This window comes from Xenia sp. Carnegie-2017, unplaced genomic scaffold (assembly GCF_021976095.1).
Source record: "Xenia sp. Carnegie-2017 unplaced genomic scaffold, XeniaSp_v1 HiC_scaffold_3, whole genome shotgun sequence".
Classification (NCBI taxonomy): Eukaryota; Metazoa; Cnidaria; class Anthozoa; order Malacalcyonacea; family Xeniidae; genus Xenia; species Xenia sp. Carnegie-2017.
In genome coordinates, this window is record NW_025813493.1 from 4,591,929 (window position 1) to 4,612,248 (window position 20,320).

General features: G+C 35.3%; 2 protein-coding genes across 2 annotated transcripts; both read right to left on the reverse strand.

The window, feature by feature from the left end:
- Window positions 1-853: 853 nt before the first annotated feature.
- Window positions 854-17,808, reverse strand: LOC124454943 (E3 ubiquitin-protein ligase rnf213-alpha-like). Its single transcript, XM_047005695.1, has 13 exons — window positions 17,797-17,808; window positions 17,201-17,245; window positions 8,064-8,237; window positions 7,858-7,914; window positions 7,024-7,091; window positions 6,104-6,286; window positions 5,565-5,782; window positions 4,359-4,642; window positions 3,891-4,141; window positions 2,038-2,253; window positions 1,370-1,562; window positions 935-990; window positions 854-881 (listed from the first exon to the last, which is right to left on the reverse strand). The coding sequence occupies exons 1-13, from the start codon at window positions 17,806-17,808 to the stop codon at window positions 854-856; spliced, it is 1,785 nt and encodes a 594-aa protein (XP_046861651.1).
- LOC124454526 (suppressor protein SRP40-like) lies at window positions 9,321-17,056 on the reverse strand. The gene is made up of 2 exons (XM_047005318.1): window positions 16,731-17,056; window positions 9,321-9,831 (listed from the first exon to the last, which is right to left on the reverse strand). Exons 1-2 carry the CDS (start codon window positions 16,924-16,926, stop codon window positions 9,404-9,406), a joined length of 624 nt encoding a protein of 207 aa, XP_046861274.1. The 5' UTR covers window positions 16,927-17,056; the 3' UTR covers window positions 9,321-9,403.
- Window positions 17,809-20,320: the final 2,512 nt, after the last annotated feature.

The window sequence follows — 20,320 nt, forward strand, 5'->3', positions numbered from 1 at the left end:
AATAAACTGTTTCAGGTTAGCCGTGTTTTCTTATCTGGTTCTTACAGTCATTGTATTGTGTGTACAGGATATGTGTGAAAGTGTCATTGTAAGATACAATGACAATACAATGAAATAAGAACCAGATTAACAAATTACGCTAACCTGACGTTTACTCCTCATTGACTCTGAAGGTGAGCTACCCTAAGAAATTGTCGCAAACGTCAGTCAATCAAGATAAAATTTCAAAACACAAATTCATAATTCCTGTGCAATATTGTCTGCCAAATATTTTCGCAAATCATTTCGATTTTTTTCCTCATAAGCAAATTCAACGTTTTCTCATGTGACGAAAATAAAATCTTTATTGCTAAATGAAATCAATAATATAAAATTATAATGAGCCGTGTAAAAACAATGTGAAAATTTTGTTTTTACTTTGCTACAGAACCGGCACAGTAACTTGAATAAACAGTAGCTAAGACCACTTTGCTGTACAACTAACTCGGTGGTGTATATAAAAATTTAATTTTTTGGTTGCAGTTACATTTAGCCATCTTAGCGTTCCTATTACTCCGAAAATACAATGGACTGTCTCGCATTATATTAATTACGTGTGTATTAATATGGCATGTAGTTACTAAACACAAGCTGCACGCCGTATTTTAAGCCTAGTTTCTCACCATGTATACAACTGACAAGAAGGAAAAATAGGCATCTAACTACGATCCGCCTCCAGTTACAAGACCACGTATAGTTTACTAAGCTCTTGTAGGGTAGTCTCTAACCCCCCTAAATCATTGGTGTGACTAGTAGAGTTTGATTAAGAAGTTGCCATGACAATAGCCTATTTGTAACAATTTTTTATAATGTTCTATGATGTATCTTGTTTATGAAGATTGCTAGTAACATTACAAAAAAGTATTTGCAAAATCACATCAACTATTTGTCTTACCACACATGAATTAAGGTTTTGTTCATTTCTTCCAAAAAATTGACAAGAATCTCGATCTAAAAAAATTAACAGACTTTGTAACAATTTCTTCACTTAAGAATTTAGTAAACGAGCAAAAGTGATCTTTGGGAACAAAAGAGTAAGAATAATTGAGTAAAAAGGAGTCATTCAGTTTCGTTTTCTCTTATGATTACATATTGATGTTAGAAATTTTAGAAATGGCTTTAAGAATTATATACTGTTAAAACAAGAGACTTTCTAAATCTTGTGACATAAAAATTTTTCACTTTTTTTTGAACGAGCCATAGCAGTGAAAAATAATAGATTGAATGACCCATGCCCCAAACATCCGTATTGCAAAAACAAAAACACGCTTTCTATTTAACGTATAGCGCATACAAACCAAGTGATTAAATCATTCTTTAACACACTCACTATGTTTCCAGATGAAAGAGATCGATCAGAAATAAGCTTTCGCATTGTGAAACATAACTCCAGGAAAGTAAACAATCCAGTTTTTAAAAGTTCATGGTATATTTCCAGAGGACAGAGCAAAAGAAATAAACGTTTGATCAAAGGATCCATTTCAAAAATTTTCTTCAAATTTTCCAAAACTTCCAATGCCTCTCTGTATTTCATTATAAAAAATAGAAATAGACAGTGAGCAATTTCATTTTTGCCTATAACCCAAATTACGTTCAAGTTTCAGGTTGTGAACAAATTCATTTCGTGAAGTCCACTAAAAGACAACGACGCCAGCATTCCCACTTAAATACTTATTTTCCAAATTCCATGTTCGGAGTGTACTACACAGAACGCTAAACCATACCATTGAAGAGACATCTTTATTAGTTTAAAAATATCACTCATTCAATGAAAAAACAAAAAGCGTAAAGGTAATATGTAATTAACACGATAACGTCATGTTTATATCATGCAAAAGAAGACAATAAGCAATCAATGCACAAATACAAAATTAAACTCCACAAAATTTTGTGTTAACCAGATAACTCAAACAATATACTTGATATAGTTAATAAATCACTAATTTTTCATTATTTAATACTAGCTATAATTATATATTTTTAATTATGACAACCAACCTTTCTGCAAAACCCTGTAAATTTCGGCATGGAAAGTCTTTCATCCCCCACCATTTCCAGCTTGAAATATCTAGGGCTTTCGTAGAATCTACATGTTCAAACGGTTTGCAGTCTCCTCGTAAAAAGTGCACCAAAGGCAGCGCATTAAGCCAGAGAACCAAAGGTATCACTGTCATTTGTTTTTCGTAAAACTTGATAAAATTGTCGATGAAGGAGCTAGTGATAAAGGAAGAGAAACAGCAATCAAAATTATTCATCTAAACTTATTGTTTACAAAACATGTCGCAGTAATTGCGCTTGCACAAACGATCCTTGGGCTATTTGACATTAAAACATATTATGGACAGACAGCAAAATTGAGTTTTTGTACACGTCTTGCACAATATATACGGTAGAAACAACACTGGCGGTCAAAAACATCTGCATAAAAACCACCACAACTAGACGTATAAGAACAAAAAGTAAAAAAGTTCTATATTTCGCGAGTTCCCAGCTCAGCTACAATCACAGCGTCACATCTTTAGCACATGCTGATGTAGTATCATTTAGATTTGAGCACTCTCTCAACCTTTCCTTTTTCTTAGAACATTTTTATCACATTTTTCATTTGCCTTTTTATGTTCTTTTTTAAAATGAGACCTGCATTTCCAAAACTTATTTATCTTACAGCCATTTTTCTTCTTAATTCGATATGTAAAACTATTTTGGAAAATGTTTTTCGGGAAATTCTCCTCTCTGGTTCACTTCTCAAAAAATTCCACACAAAAACTCATTTTTCTTGTTCCTCTTGTTTCTTCTCCCAAGTCAGCTTTAGCTCCTCAGCAAGACCATACTTGCAGAATTTTTGTGTGTTTTTCTAACATAAGATATAGCGTCGATATTGACTAATGAGCTTTATATTTTTAAGGATGCACCGAGTATCAATAAAGGTGGTACCTAGCTCTTGTGATGAGTTTTTTGAGGATCGTCGCGAATGGGATAGAAGGATGAATAAAAGATGTACGAACTCCCGACTGGCTTTATGAACCAGTAAAAGGTTTTTCAAAATTTTACCTCACATGCAACTTATACATCCATTACTAACGTTCAGCAAATATGAGAATGCTCAATATCGCACTTCAGTCAGTAGCAGAGTAAATCGTCTTTCTTCATATTTTCATAGAAACAATTGAATTTAAGCGTTGCAGGAATTCGCAAATACACAGTCAAATAGCTAATACATAGTAGAGATAACATTGAAAAAGCGGCCTCGCATACTTGAAAACGTTTTGAAGAAAAAATTCCAAAATTGGGTCAGCGGGTCAAAGCACATTTAGCAGGGAGTACACAGCCCGTAGATTTCATCGTCAATCGTGTTACGGAAATTTCAGTTATTTGCCCTTTAATAAATCTATTAGTTTTACAGTGAGACAGAGGAGTAGCCAGCCCGAGAGTTTATTTGTGTTATTTAAATATTTTGGTGTTCACTCAAAGTAAAAATAATAAATAGAAAATAAGAAATAAACAAAAAATGCTAACGAAGGAAAAATTATAAAAAAGCAATTTTATTAATGATCTGAAATCAGCAAAGAACACTCAAACTTACGAGCTGGCTTTAAGATCAAATTATTCCAAAACCAAAATCGAATAACTTCTTTTGGTAGGTCTTAAGCATACAAATCAATGAAAACTGTATCCAACCGCACTAAAACCTAAAACTTTACACTAACCGTAACCCGATGGTATTTTAAGAATTGGATACAGAAGGGGATTGTAATGTATCGTGGCTTCAACATTACTGTGGAATTTTAGATTTTGAGTTTCAAACCATTTTAGATTCGGCAAATAAAGTGAATGAAATTACAAGAACAAACCTCGACATTATTTCCTTAAAATTACGAATGCTTTCAGTCAGTTTATCGCATAAATTTTTATCAGGTGGAATCTTGAGACATTTGAACACCATTACGACGTCGTCATGACTAAGTTGGACATTGTACTTCACAAATACGTAAACAATAACAGTACTGGAAATCAGCCCATCAACTTTATTCTGTAGGCCATCTTTACTTTCCATAATCCTAAGATTGTTTTTTATTTTCTGCATCAATATTTGAACATAAATCTGTAACAAAAATATTTCAAATATTAGTTTTGAACAATAAATGCACTTTTCAAAGCACTTCACTCTTTTTTTCTTGACATATTTCAATTACGACTGTAATATGCCTCAGTTATTAAAACAAATGATAAGCAACAGGAAAAGCCAGTAAACTGGCTGTTCCTATTATTTAATTAGTATATGGCAACAATCGACGACAAGACGTGCAATAAGCTCAAACCTTTCCAAGATCCAGTTTCCGCAAATCCACTTTTTTATACGACGAATATCCTTCATAAGACGTAAGAATTTCGGGAACACCCTGACTTAGATGCAAAAGATGAAGTCTTTCCAAAGATTCGACCGCTTTCAGTTTATCATCATAAGAAACATCAAAAAATCCTTTCCAAAGCGGAAAGTGCAGTTGAAAAAATTGTTCCCTGTCTTTAATAGTATGTTCGTGACGGACGAAAATGTCTCTTCCAAGGTTTTTGTACACAAATCCATCGTATTTGTAGAATATTTCTGACAAAATACGAATCACATCAGGTGACAACATTATATAGATATCAAATTTAAAACCCGGAAGAGTCAAGTCACTCAAAGGCAATTTTGCTACATTGTCGCGCTTTTAGTGCTATCGTTTATGGATATGACGAAAAATAATTATTATAATATAATATATTGCTAGATATTCTGGTCTACGAGTGCCAAGTAGAATCACTTCTCTCTCGTTCCTTCGTTTATACCTACTATGAAACAGTGGTCACTCGATGCATTAATCTTCCGTTCCTGGCGCATGCATATCTGCCAGTCACAATTAGCATAAAATAATTTAGTGGTATAGAAACCGGGGAGCGGGGAACCCAATAATTTGTCATAGATACAGTTTTTAAATCTGGTGGCCATTATTCAATATTAGCAATTAAACAATTATTGGATGAGGTTGAGGATGATATCAAGAATTATTCAGTTCAATGTTATCTGCCGAAGCAAAGCTGAATTCGTTAATTGTCTTACTATACACCTGAATGTAAATGCAGATACTTTCAAACTATTGTGAAGCCATAAAGTTTTCCGTTCTTCAAAATTATATACGTTTTGCGGTTCGCTTTTGTCTTTTTTCTGTACATACTTGATGAAAAATTGCCTGACTGACTAGTGTAACCCTTTCTGTGTTTTTTTTTATTTCCTTATTTTCAATAATTCGAAAAAATTAAGTAGTTTGTAAAGCGCTTTGCTAGAGCAAGCTTCCGCTAGTATACTTTTTTTCTTACAATTTTCACATGAAGAATAACGTAACGCACAGATAACTTTCAATGTTTGTAGGTGGCAAAACATTAAGAATCGTATGTAACCTCTTAACCAATCACAATCAAGATTGCATTCATCGTACTCGCCATTATGTTCGTCTTTTTTTATTTTGTAAGTTAAAATTTATACTTACTGTTTTGTACAGCATATTCATTGGGAATATCAAGGCACCGATCGATATAACCGTAGTTCAAAGCAATATTGGACTCCACCTCCACTAAACATTCATACATCAAGCTCTTCTCTTTGTTCTTGCTTTTGACCAAGACATATTTGTAGGCACATTTATAATTACAGAATTTTAAAGGAACTTTAAGTTCACAACGAAGAAAAATTTGCTTTTGTTCATTTCTGAAAATATAAGAGAGTACATAACTGAACAGGACAATTGATGAAACCAGCAAAGCTACTATATCTGAATGAGCCCCTACGCCTCAATTGTTGACTTATATACAAAACTGCAGGTCTTTGACCAAGGTTTATGACACAAAACTCACTGCGACCAGGTCTCTGACACACAAAAATTGAACCGTCCATGTTTTACATCAACGTGTTTAAAGTTAGAGTCCAAAGGAAATACAAAATCGTTTTCCAAGCGACTTCAAGTGTCATAGCTACTATTTAAAGATATTCAGTCGTAAGTTTATGAATCATGAAGAAAAGCATACCCACCTTTCTACTGTAACAGGCTCTCCAAATCCTTCATCCCATTTACTGAAAATTGGTGCTTGTCCTAGAATAACAATCTTTGTCTCCTCGTTATAATCTTTCTGAAAATTCTTCGACAACATTGCAATAAAAACAACAGTCATCATTTTCTCTTCTGCTTGAGTGATTTCTGTGTTTTTCTTCTGTCTAAAAACATATTAGCAAAATGTTGAGTAATCAATAGAATTTTTAATCCGGGGGATTGAAATCAGCGATCATATTTTTCAAATGAGAGGCTGTTCCCTATTAATATGCATCAAAATAGCAAGTGTACCTACAACAGCTAGGTGGGATTGCACATTGAGCTCTTAGTTGTAGAGAATTATAATTTAAGAACTGGATCGGTTAATTGACTTGATTTCCATCAACATTTGTAAAATAGATGATAATAAATTTTGTCTAATTTTATTTTTGTTAAAGATCAAACAATTTAAATTGCTAGCATTTTCAGTTTGTATTTCATATCCCATTCTTTTTAGAAACTACGTATACATATTTAGTTTGTTCGACCCAAGAATTCGGTGCTAGAGCAATCAACTAATCAAAGATGCATTAATGGAAGCACAGTGAGCAAGAGAATACATCATATGTCACCACAAAACTAGTAAGACCTTCAAGACAAATTTAACTACAAATATTTTGCAATTTTTCAGCCAGATTAATGGAATAAACAAGAAAGGCGAACAACATGATTGTCTTATTGGGCGTAGATACAAAGAAAATTAAGAAAACTTTGCCTAACTATTTAAATTTTGAGTGTCAGATTTAGTAAGATGGAATGAGAAGAAAAATACTGGATTTTACTACACGCACTATCTGGATGTCCCAACCCTTCACCACAAACCGAAATATCGTTTTTCTGAAAAAATGTTGGGTAAACATGCCTGTCTTTTTTGTTGGACTTTCTCCTGTTGTCTGGCTGTAAGTCTTTCTTCTGGTAGAAATAACCATCCTATACTCAGTGAAACGTAAATGACAAAATATAATGATTAGGAACGAAAAACAAACAAGACACCCCCTTAATTTTTACATGATGCTATGATATAAAATTTGAAGTAAACCCTGATCATGGTAAAAACATTGGTAGACATCTTTTAAAGGCAACTCACTCAGTTACTTTGATTTCATAGATGAATCACGTGCAAAGCACTGACTTTACAAATTTAAAACAAAAACATGTTATTCTATATGCATTGAGATTTGTTCATAGATATAACATTCGATAATAAATCTTCTTTAACAAGCAACATCCAACCAGCAGCAAAAACAAAGGAAATTCACAAAGAAATAATCGTTCGCAGAATCTGTCTTGACGTGCGGGGTTTTCTCACGAGTGATAAACTGTCGTACAGAAAAATACCTCACTTTCCCTTTGTCGTAAATTCAAAAAATTAGAAATGGTTTCAAGATTTGGAAACGCCTGTAGTGCCAACGAATTTATTTCGGAACGGGAAAATTTAGGAGGCTCGCATACGCCTGTTATCTAGAAGGTCACCTACAATCGCACTCGTTGAATAAGGTTTCAAAATCCCCACATAAATAATAGAAGACGATATTTGCAGTCCACTGATGGCTTGATTTTAAATATTTTAACAAAAATCTCGAGTTTGCCTTTTGTAAAAATTTGCTTTTTGTAGATTTACGGATTGATATTTTAAATGACGCTAAGATGCCAGTAATCTATAAACTTTGAAAAAATTTTAAGTATAGCCACATACCTGATGTAAAGGATCGTTTCCAACCGACATTTGCAAAAGGGTTTGATCAGTCTTTTCCTGGGATTGACAAAAAACAAAGGATCGTATTACAGTTACTTAAAGAGTTATTTGCATTCATATCATATTGATAATTAAGTTATAAAAGTCGTAAAATAAATATAAAATTGGGTTAAGAATCATAACACGTAATTCAGAACAAACCCTACATGATTTGAGTCTGCTCCACTATCGCTAGTTTTTTCATGCCTTCCTCCACCATTGCTAGCTTTTTGATGTCCTGCTCCACCATCGCTAGCTTTTTCATGTCTTGCTCCACCATCGCTAGCTTTTTCATGTCTTGCTCCACCATCGCTAGCTTTTTGATGTCCTGCTCCACCATCCTTTTTATGTTCCTCCATTTCAGCTTCCATGTCTCTACCATCGCTTCCTTTTTCGTTTTATCCACCATCGCCTTTTTGATCCTCCTGCTCCTTTTCATGTCCTCCCCATCGCTTAGCTTTTGATCACTCTCCACCATCCTTCAAATCTTTTTCATGTCCACCATCCTTCATTTTTCATTAATCATGCTCCACCATCGCTGAGCTTTTGATGTCCTGCTCCACTATCGCTTAAGTCATGCCATCGCTCTTTTTGATGTCCTGTCCACCATCCAAGCTTTTTGCTCACCATCGCTAGCGCTTTCGTCATGCTCCACCATCATCGCTGCTTATCCTACCACCATCACTTCATTTTTCATGTCCTGTCCACCATCATTAGCGCATCTTTTGCTCCATAAATCGCCTTTTGATGTCATATCACCATCGCCATTTTTATGTCATCCACCATCACAGCTTTTTCGTGTCATATCCACCATCGCTAAATTTTCGTCATCCTCTTTTCGTCATTCAGGCTTTATGTCTTATCCACCATCGCTATTTTCGTATCTTCACCATCATCATTTTTTTCCTATCACAATCCTTCAAACTTTTCATCTTTGCTGGCACCATTCTGAGTCGCGATCATGTCTTTAAATCCATCACTGTTTGTCATATCACCATCAGCTTTTTTGTAAGTCATAAGTCAGTGGATGACTTCGCATGTTGCCTCACAATCCATAAATCATCGCCTTTTTGTCATTCATCATCAATCCTTTTCGTGATCATGATCACCATTCTTCAGCTTTCGTGTCATCTTTCATGTCGTGCTTTTCGATCATAAATCGCACCACGCTCATTGATGCAAATCAGCTCTTTTCGATGGCACCATCAATCACTTTTTGATCTTTGCGCCGATCATTCGACGCGGATCCACCATCGCCACCTTTTTGTCATATCCACCATCACTAGGCTTTCGTGTCCACCCATCCTTCATGTCCATCCACCATCCTTCACTATCCACCATCCTTCTTTTCATGTCCTACCATCCTTCTTTTCATATCCTCCTCCATCAGTCTTGTTCTTGCTTTCATCACTATTGCTGTTTCATTCTATTATCTTTCCATCATCACCATTTCTACGCTTTGTTCCGGATCAATCAGCTTTCATTGTTGTTTTTTCCTCCATTATCCTTACCTTGTTATGTTTTTCATCATATCGCTAATTTCTATGTTATTTTCTCTACCATTATCAGCTTTTTTACGTTTTTCTCGTGAATCGCTGGCTATCGTGTTATCTTCTCCATCACTAGCTCTTTCAAGCTTTTCTCCACAATCGCTAGCCTTTTTACGCTTTGTTCCACCGTTGCTTACTTGAGTATTTTTTTCTTCATCATCACCTGCGTCTTTACTGTTTTCTTCACCATTGTTAACTTTTTGATGTTTCGCTTCACCGTCACTATCTCTTTTACGCTTTGTTCCACCACCATTAGCAATTAGATCGCCTTCTTCAGTATGGGTGGCTTTTTCAAATTTTGCTTCACTATCACAATGTCTCGAGTTGTTTTGCCCATCATTACTTCTGTTTTCATTGTGTTCATTAGCCCAGGAATCATCAGATCCTGAAAAATAAAACTGCTATGAATACATTGGCATGAAAAGCAAGTTGGTGATGAAAATACAAATTACTTAACGAAGGCTGGGGCAGTCTACTTTCAATGATTAGATTACAAAATTTAACATTCTTTCCTCAATATTTGATTGGTAAAAAGCAGGGAAAATGAGATGAAACATTCAGAGGACACAAAATAGCAAAAATTAAGTTACGTTTGGCAGAACAGGCATTTAATCAGAATCCTGACCACAAAAACTGCAAAAGTAGCTATTTTAAACATACGTTTTTGATAGCTAACTCACAATCAGTGTCGTCACCAGTTCGATAAGTGAGTGGGACGTTATTCATATATACATGCTTTAATACTTAAGAAATAATTGATTTATATAAATCCTCCTCACTGATGCAGCTGGCGATGCAGCACCGCAACTAATGACAAAAATCTACCCAACATTGACTTGTTATTACACAGTGTCACTCGATGTGATGTAAGACAAACCAGTTTTAACATACATGAAACTTCCACACAAAATTTCTACATCCACAATGTCCTGGCGTCTGCCCTATCACTTCTCAACCAAGGTGGAAAATCCTGAGGAGACGAAGGAGGCATGTCTCTTACCCCACCTTTTTATGACCACGTCGAGACAACTATCCCCTAACCCTGAACCACCTAGTCAATCCCATCTCACTCTTCAAAACGGATTTGTGACTTTGTTGTAAACCTTTCACCAGCAAACACAAAAGGCCCGTGCTATGTAGAAGATAGTAAATCATAAAACATGTCCTACAGTACACGTGCAAATAAACCTTAGTATAGTGCTTTTGTATTCTTTTTAAACTTGCAACGTTATGTTCAAGTGTCCCAACTCGCTTATCTTCTCAATCCACCTTAAACGTGTCAAAAATACGAAATCAAATTGCGAAATTCGGACAATCAAGTGGACAGACATAGTAATGTATGTGTAGAATAGTGGCAATAAAATAGAAAGAAATTGCCTCTTGGGGCATTTTTAAATCTCGTTTTAGAAATACACAACGACTTAATCATTAAGGAAGAAGGTGTAAGAGTATATAAAAATCATTTTCGAGAGCGATCAACTGTATGTACTAGCACTGATTATGGAATAATTAGCTTGCTCAGTCACAAAATTTCAGATAAATAATCTGCGCATGCGCAGTCTGCTTGAGCATGCCTAAACAACTCCACATACTCTCAAGTTCATGGTCATGGCAACGACCAACAGTATAAGCTAGTACAGATTATGGAGTAATTAGCTCGCTCAGTCACAAATTTTCAGGTAAGTCATCTGCGCATGCGCAGCAAACTTGAGCATGCTGCTCAAGTTCAGGGTCATGGCAACGACCAACTGCATGTACTAGCACCGACTTTGAAGTAAATAACATGCTTAGTAACAATTTAATACAGAAATCATCTGCGCATGCGCTTGAGCACACGCCGTCTACTCGACTAATTGTTCATAGTCATGGCAACGACTTGCACTACATTTGTGGCAATTAGCTCATTTAGTCGCAAATTATCGAAGAAATAATATGAGCATGCGCATAGTGATTTTAACAATAACACAACATTCGTAAGCCTTTAAATTTATGTATATATATATATATACATAAAAGATAAACGTTTCTCCGGATTTTTAAATGATTTTTATTGAGCTTTCGACTCGTTGCTTCGAGCCTTCATCATAATGAGGATATTTATTTACACGTGCTTTTAGCTTGGAGACGCTTAGAACGTCTAATTGGATTAGTGGGTGGATTAATGTGATTGGATGGGGTGAAATACGTTGCCATGGGTTTTGGTGTGTTGTTAATATGGTTGGTGTTAATAATGTTAGAGTTTAGTGTTTTAGTTTTGGTGTTGTTTGTAGTTTTTTTGTCCTTTTTCTTTAGTTGTGAGTATATGATGGGTATGTCGATATGCCTGTTTATTGTGTCGTTGTCTTCACTGTACCAAGCTTCTTTAAATTCGCGTGCGTGTTTAGTCTGTGCGCGTCCGAGTACTTTAGTTTCTGTCCAGTCGAATGTGGTTGTTTCCGTGGGTATGTTCTGCCGGTAGTGAGTTCGGATCTCGTCGTTTTATGGCGTTTTTGTGTTCTGTGAGTCTTGTTTCAATTTTCTTAGATGTTTGTCCTATGTATTGTTTTGAACAGTCTTTACATGGTATCATATAGATCGCGTCAGTTGTATCATGAATTGTTGTTTTGTCTTTATGTTTGGTGAAACATGATTTGAGTTTTTGTGTAGGTTTGTGGGCGACGTTAATATTAAATGGTCGAAGAAGTCTGGCAGTCATTTCTGATGTTCCGTTTATGTATGGTAATGTGACGATTTTTACTGTTTCGTCCGGTTTTTGTTGCTTTGTCGGTTTGTGTTTTGTTTTGTATTTTGTATATAGTTTTGTTTATGAAGTTTCTAGGGTAGTTGTTTTTAATAAATGTGGAGCATAAGTAGTTGCGTTCTTTTTTTTTGGCTTCTTCCGTATTACAATGAGTGTTTATCCTGTTGAAAAGTGTTCGAATGCAGCTTATTTCGTGTTGTGTTGGATGATTGCTGTTGAAATTGAGTATTTGGTCTGTGTGGGTGGTTTTGCGGTATACTTGTGTGTTTAGTGTACCGCCATCTGTTCTGGTTAGTAGGATGTCGAGGAAGGTAAGTTGTTTGTCGTGTTCTTCGTCTTTAGTAAAGGTAATGTTCTTTGTGGTATTGTTTATGGTGTGTAGGATTTGTTCAGTTTTGTCTTTCTTGACTATGGCAAAGATGTCGTCGACATATCTTTTCCATAGTCTGATGTTTGTGTTGTTTGTGACTGATTGTGTTTCGAGGTGTTGCATGATAGCTTCTGCGAGGAAGGTGGATAGCGGTGATCCCATTGGTGTGCCTGAAATTTGTCTGTAGCATGTGTTTTGGAAGGTGAATTCAGTGGAGAGGCAAAGGTTGAGTAAGTCTAGGATGTCATTTTTGTCTCGTTGTGTTGTAGCTTGCCAAGTTTTGTCGTTTGTGAGTAGTTCGTTTGTAATTTGTTTGGCAATGTCTAGTGGTATGGATGTGAAGAGTGATGTCACGTCGTAGGATATCATGATTTCGTCTGGTCGTAGTTTAATGTTTTCAATACTGGCGAGGAAAGTGGTGGCATTTCTGATGGTGTGAGGTGAATTTTTCATACAATAGATGTCAACTAGCAGTGAAACGGTGGCGACCGCACTCTCCCTGCGTACCTCGAGCAAAGTCTATCGCAGGTGATCTCGGAGTCTAATGGGCAGAAGTTGGCTATAGCATCTCCCAAGTAGGATAGCGTGCAGGGGCCGAAATCTCCTACCAAAACGTTAACATGCGGCGTTCTAGTGCCTTACGCTTAACAAGGTATCGGGAAGCATGGACGGAAAACGAGGTTTTTTGCTTTTGAATTTTATCTTTTTGTTTATATCATAAAACAAATTAGAACATCCAAGGAAACAGCAAAGTTTAAAAAAACTTCTGCCTCTTTGACTATACGTTTTTTACATGTTACTTTTTGCAAAGTAACTTTCTCATAACTCTCTCGTGATGAACGAGAGCCTGCTTATACAATGTAACTCTCTCATCATGAACGAAAGCACTCACGTGCTTTATGGAAAAAGGGATCATATACTTTTTTAATCATAGTTTTTACAAAGATTTTTACATAGATAGTTTTTACAAACATTTAATAAGCCAAGCCATCGTCTAAATTGAACCCTCATGTCATAAAATTTTAATTCATTTTGAAGAGTAAATATCTTTTTTCCGATTGAAAGGACTTCTTTCGATTGCAAAGAGATAGTCGTCCACTTTGTAACTTAGATGCCTGTATTTCGTTGTAAGAACCTACCCCATCAAAGATTATCCAGTTCCTAACCCTAACCCTAACCCTAACCCTAAACTAACCCTAACCCTAACCCCATCAAAGATTATCCAGTTCAAATTTTAGGTGCATCGAGCGAAGAAAATTGCAAGTCATAGAATTTTTTATAGCTATAGTTTAAAATTCCATTTTTACGTATATAACTTGTAAATGAATCTGAAAATCTAATTTTAGGGAGATTTCATCCATCAATAATAATAATATTGACAAGTGATTATGAGATAGCGAATACAACATGTAGTAAAGATAACAGTTTAAAAATTTGTATGGCTTGCTTTTTAGCGCTTTGTGTAGTTGTAATCCATCCTGGATATTCTAAGTCACGTCGTAAAGGCCAGTAACAATCCTTACAAAAAAGTCATTAGCACGGCAACATGCCAATATTCAAGCTTCCTTTCGATCGTTATGCTTTTTTCTAAACCAAAATAGTTCGTATTTACTGTTATGCCTTCTGCCTTCATAAATAATCGTTCTGAATAACTAGAACCGGATTCACAAATACCCCCAAACTCCAAGCATCTCCTAACTATTTTATTGCCACTGTTCTACATTAACAATACTATGTCCGACCATTTGATTGTCCGAACTTTGTTATTTAACCTCGTATTTTTGACATGTGTATCAACTGTCGGAAAGGTGGATAAAACGTTACTCAGTTTCTTTTACACAATGCAATAGGTGTATAGCTATACCTCAAACTATGACACGATAAGGAAGAAGTATTCAAAATTTTTACGGATAAGCCGTCAAGAGTCGAGACGTCTCAGTATGCCTTGAGTAGGGATAGCTTTATACAGCAGCATTAGCTATGTGCAAGGCGATGCAGATGATAGTGAAAAAATTTATAAAGAAAGTTGCGCAAATCACGTACGAATACGACAGCAATAAGACGAAACTCATGAAAGACGGCTATTTACATAAAAGACGCCACATACCTTGTGATTGGTCAAATATAATCTAACATAGTCCTTATTGTTCCCCAGGGGACATAAACATTAGCAAAAGTAGCAAGATTATCCAGTAGGCAGAGTGGCCTTAAGCCTACAGGCCGGGGCTTTCAAGTGGCCCGTTGCATCTAGATATAATTAGGATTTGGACGTTTTTGATTTTCCGAGGTAGCTAAATGTGTTTAACGTAAATCATTTACGCTGTTGAAAGCCGTACGATCAATTGAATGCAGAGAAAATGGCTTTCGTGCTATAAATATTGTTCAAATGCACATTGCTCAGAACTCATGAAGTATTTGTTTTCCCATTTCCCTAACACTGTCGACGATTTTCAAAATTTCGTTTGAACTTGAAAATGAACTTTCCCATTTTTACCCTATGGGGTTACAAATATCATGTGCATGACCAAGGAGTAATCACATGTAAGACATGCGGGAAGTTAAAAAGCTGCATGACTCTGTAGCCAGGATTACATACATCCGGGGGGTGGGGGGGAGCAAGTTCTCCACTTATTTGAAAATCAACAACTTCACATAAGGAAGACTACTACTACACCCTGAAATAGCAAGTCTACCCCCACCCCTCCTTTTCAAAACAGATTCAAACCCATAATTGTAGCAACAAATGGTTGACTCATCAGCGGAGTTGGTGCTACCAATGGTTAGGCTCATTTGAATGTAACACACAAAAAACCAAAGCAGTCACCATCAACTAAATCTTTGAGTATCCATGCATTTTTGACTTAAGACACAATTTAAAATAAACATTAAATTCATTGTTATAACTTGTTATAACTTCATAAGTGAGTTACACCATATACAGCTTGCGGGGGCAAAACTGGAATGCAAATTAGGGGGGTTGAACATTCATATATTCAGCTCTGTCCTACTTATTTCTTTTGAAATTAAAATCACCAGCAAAATCAGTCAAGCACAGCTGAATAAATGAATATTCACCCACCCATCCAAATTAACATTCTACTTTCACCCCTGACAGCTTGATTGAAATAATTTAATATTTTTATGATTCGGCAGGCATCATGCACTTGAGGAATTAAAAACTTACTAATTTTCCATAAACTTGCCAGCCTTAAAATATATCAGTGGGATTTATTGTTATTTAAAACCTAGATTATTCCTTCTGTTTATATTGCACGTGTTATTTCAGAGTAACCTATAACTTCAAATGCGGCATCATTGCACTTAATATTATCTTTTCCCCAGTGCTGTAGAAGTGGGAGGGTGCTTGGGGGAAGAGACCCCTTCTACATTTGAAATGGGTATTTTTTCATAATTTCATGGCTTCAGCTTCGTCAAGAGAGCTCCCATCTGATAAAATTAGTTCTACAGCACTGCTTTTCCCAACTTTGTAAAATAAACACATATTCTGAATGAATACGCAATACATTACGAAAGTTAAAAATGTGAGAAAATATGAAAAACTCATGAAAGAAATAGTAAGTTTTAAAGAAGTTTGAATTAACATGCAGCTAATGACTACCAAGGAGGCAAAATGATGCACGTAAACAATCCAATCAAGCCATCTATAGACCTATAGAGCTCTTTACAGCATATTGTGTCACATATCTGTGTAAATCAATTAATTTTTCACAGATGTGAAACATGTCATATTATCGAGCAAAAGTCAATGTGCATTAAAATGTTGGCTAAATTTTGGAATTGAATTGATATGGAGCTGTACATTTGGAATCTGTCTAATATAAACTGTACATTTTAGCAAAATCATACTTCCGGTTTTGAACAGACAAGATGATAGTGATGTTTCTTTTACGAAAGCAAGGTCTATTTTATATAAATTCATAAAATCACGAGCAAAAACCGAATCTACACTAAAATAGCACGGAATCTCAAAACCTATCATAGACTCCATCCATGAAATTATCTTTAACGCAAATAGCACTTCAATAAGTAAAGTGAAACCGAAAGTGCAAATTCCAAAAACGAAAATGCTCGATCGAACAATTAGAACAACGATAATTTGTTCTATCAAACCCTAATATGCATAATTGTGACAAAGTCGTAATCGAACTCTTACCCTCTCCCGGATAAACAATTTCTTCGCTGCTACTTCTGCTACTGCTACTGCTACTGCTGCTACTGCTGCTTGAGTTAGATTCAGCGTTCAGCGATGCATTTGCAATAGAAGTGCGTTCGTCGCTTAAATCGGCGGCGTTGTCATCCGCTTTTTCGCTTTCTGAAGGAGTTTCCTTCGTTTTATTTTTATCTTCCATAAAGATTGAATCAGAACATCTTAATCATGTTGCAAAATGTATGTTCACTCAGTTCAACTGCCGAAAGATATGAATACAAGGAAATTTTGATTTTCCCAGAACCGTCCTCGGCATTTAAAGCATGTGAGCAATATTGACTAAACTCTGCAATCCAAAGTGGAAGCTACAATTTTCTTTGATTTATAATGAGAAATAGTAATCGCAGATCGGACCCGGAATGGGTGTGATCACTGGGTGTGATGAAGACACTGATATGTATATTACACTGGATAACGCACCCATGTATAAAATATAGTAAGATAATTGAATCCGAAGTTGTCTGATCTGATTATGACCTTCGTGGGGGGTATCGGTTCCACTTTACTATACTTTTGTATTACAAAATCACAGTTTTTGCGTTTTTATTCGTTCTAAAAACTTTTGATTCAAGCAAAATTTTTGTGAAAGAGACAGAACAACCGGCAAAGATATTTAATCCTAACAAGTTTGTCTTCTTGGCTTTATAATGGCAGAAAATTGAGATGGTACAAGGTCCAACTGCATTGTTTTGAAACAAACTGGATATTATATGATGCTGCTGCTTCTTAAAAAACGTAGAAAAATTACAGAATCCTACTACTGCTACCAAAATTTCATCTGCAATGACGTTTATGGAAGATTGCTAAAAAATTTACTGATTTAACAACACTTTGTTATTCACATCGCTAATATCATAATTTCAACTTACGTCTTTATTATATCAGTGAAGAAGCAAAACAAATCGACATAGAAAAAGAATCAGAAAGACATTTTGAAGAACAATAGTGCGTTGAAAACGATATCATCAAACTCTGCGAGATGTACATCATCAAAATATGCGAATTAAAGTACCTCTGTTGTCATAAAGCGAAGATAGGTTTTCAACCAGTACGTATGTGAACAACTTCAATATCGATGAATATGTTGACGATATGAAAACCTTTGTTCTTACTTTGTTGTAAATTTGTAATTAAGTATTCATCTTCTAAAAATGCCTCCCACGGCTGAAATTGTCCTCGTCTCCTTTAACTTTCAAATTTCAATACAACTTTCCATCTTATTTTTCAGTCGTTACAAAGCCAAAAAAAACAGAGCTTCAGGGTTAAAACTCTCTACCGGTTTTCCTCTACATGTCATATAAATTTTGCCTTAATCAGAAGTTTGTAAAAGGAATAAAAACGCGAAAACTGTGATTTTGTAATACAAAAGTGTAGTAAAGTGTGACCGATACCCCCCATGAAGCTAGTAGCAAATGATCGATATTCCGGCTTCAATTTTCGCAAGAGTTGCGTAACTTGCGTTATCAAGTCTAATATACATATCAGTGGATGAGCCAGCTTCCGACTTTAATTATCTTACTATATTTTATCATTGAGTTCTATAATAACTGGAGCGGCTAAGTGGACTGGGACCTGACGCCAAAAAAATGGCGGCCAATGGACCTATTTCCGCTGAAATGATCGCTTTGCAGAAAATTATATTATTGATCTCCCTCCTGATGTCTATAGCTAATTATACAGCCTTTTTCAAAAACAAACACGATATCTTTCTTTGGCATTTCTTTTAAAATGCAAACACTTCAATCATTCAATTGTTGAAAATCGTAATGTCCACAAAGTCGCTTTCACTGGTGAGATATTTGTTTTGTTTGTAATTGAAAAGCAACTGAACTTGAAGCCTGAGCGATAAAATCCGACTGATGTTTTTCTATTTATGTTTTTAACTATCAACATACTTTTCCACTTATTTGTTAATGTGTGAAACCGTAAATCTGTTTGCAAAATAGTTTCCCTAACGCGAAAAAGATTCTGCTCTTTTTTACTCAGTGGGCAGATACTATGAAGAAACGAACACCCCCAAAGAGTACACATAATGTAGACCAGAGGTTGTTCTGATCAATTTGGTGACAACATGAAGAGATGATCGGATAGCAAAATGTTTCTGGAATATGTTGCAGTACCAGTACCAACACTATTTCATAGAGCACTATGAAGACAATTGGAAGATGCTATTGACCTGGCAGAGTCTAAGTGCAAAATTATAAGGCTGAATACAAACAAAGGTAACTAATTTACAGACTTCCCTGTCCAACAGTTACTTCAACTTGGACTAATTTTATGGATGGAGACAAAGGATTTAGTAAAGATGCTTTGACCGCTTTGAAAGTAAAGGTCAAGTACCAAATAATGATGACAAGGTTTTGTGTGTCTTGATGCTTGATGAAATGTTATGTAAAAAAGTCGTAAAGGTTGTGCTTGTGTCAATATTTATACTGAGATTGATGATGACTTACTGCAACTGTACAATTTTTGTACAACTAAATTGGAAAATAAGGTCAAATCTCTTTATTAAATTATTTTAGTAGAATTTTGTTTGAATATTACTTATATGTAATGCATGCCATATTGAAGTATTAAAGATTCAGTGATGAAAAATTCAGTGCTATATATTTCTTGTTAATTTCAGTTTTTGCTGAAAAAATATTTTGAGCTCATTTACCTGATAAAGTAGAGAATGGACATTTGCCATTTGCTTTATCTTCCCCTTTATTAAAGCAGGGAAATTTTTTGTTTTTTCCAAGTTTTTCTTCGATTTTTTGCTTCTTAATTCATTTCATAATATGAATGAAATACAAGTAGTGCAGTTTAATAACTCTATAATTTCTGAAAATCTGTTAAGCTTCTAGCATTAAAGAACACAAAATGTGTTTAATTCATTTGGTTTTATTGCCTTATTTTTACATGTGTACATGCGCTTCATCATTCTTGTATAAACAACACCTGATGTTGCATACTTAGAGGGAAAAATCCCATAGCAACTGGTATTAAATATGGGTAAAAAATTTATTATTGAGGTGAAAGCTTTATTAGTCAATCAAATTCTAAACTCACATGGCTAATAGGAAACACATAAAAAAGAGAAAAAGAAGGAAAGTATTAAATACACATATATTTTGTTTCGTGTAGACTACAAACTTTGATCGAGCAAATCATTACGACGCGCACGTCTGCATTCATATGTGGCCAACAAATAGCTCGTTTGTTAAAAAAAGCATCCGTCATAGAAGCCGACAACTGGCGACCACAGTAGACTCGCTTTTAGGAAATTTATGTTTTTACAGTGATTTTCATCATAAAATTGCTTGCCAAACATGCTAAAAACATATACTTTTTCCTCACTCTTTCTCAAGGGGGAGAGAGAAATTGTGAGATTTTTAGAAAAGCAGTCAATTTCGGTAAATCTCAGCGGTAATAGAACAAATCCTCCATTTTATTGGCGTCAGCCGCTAATTAAAGCCACGCTTGAGATAGCCGTTCCAGTTATTATAGAATTAAATGTATTTCATACATGGTGCGTTATCCAGTGTAATGTACAT

What these genes read in the sequence shown, in the direction of transcription:
- LOC124454526 (XM_047005318.1), bottom strand. Translation starts at nt 16,926, where the DNA reads ATGGAAGATAAAAATAAAACGAAGGAAACTCCTTCAGAAAGCGAAAAA. An exon ending in AATTGTTTATCCGGGAGAGG is followed by an intron (nt 9,832 to 16,730) that starts GTAAGAGTTCGA and finishes TTTATTTTTCAG; the next exon opens with GATCTGATGATTCCTGGGCT.
- LOC124454943 (XM_047005695.1), bottom strand. An exon ending in TGAATATGCTGTACAAAACA is followed by an intron (nt 4,643 to 5,564) that starts GTAAGTATAAAT and finishes GTATTTTGTCAG; the next exon opens with AAATATTCTACAAATACGAT. An exon ending in TTACAGGGTTTTGCAGAAAG is followed by an intron (nt 1,563 to 2,037) that starts GTTGGTTGTCAT and finishes AATGAAATACAG; the next exon opens with AGAGGCATTGGAAGTTTTGG.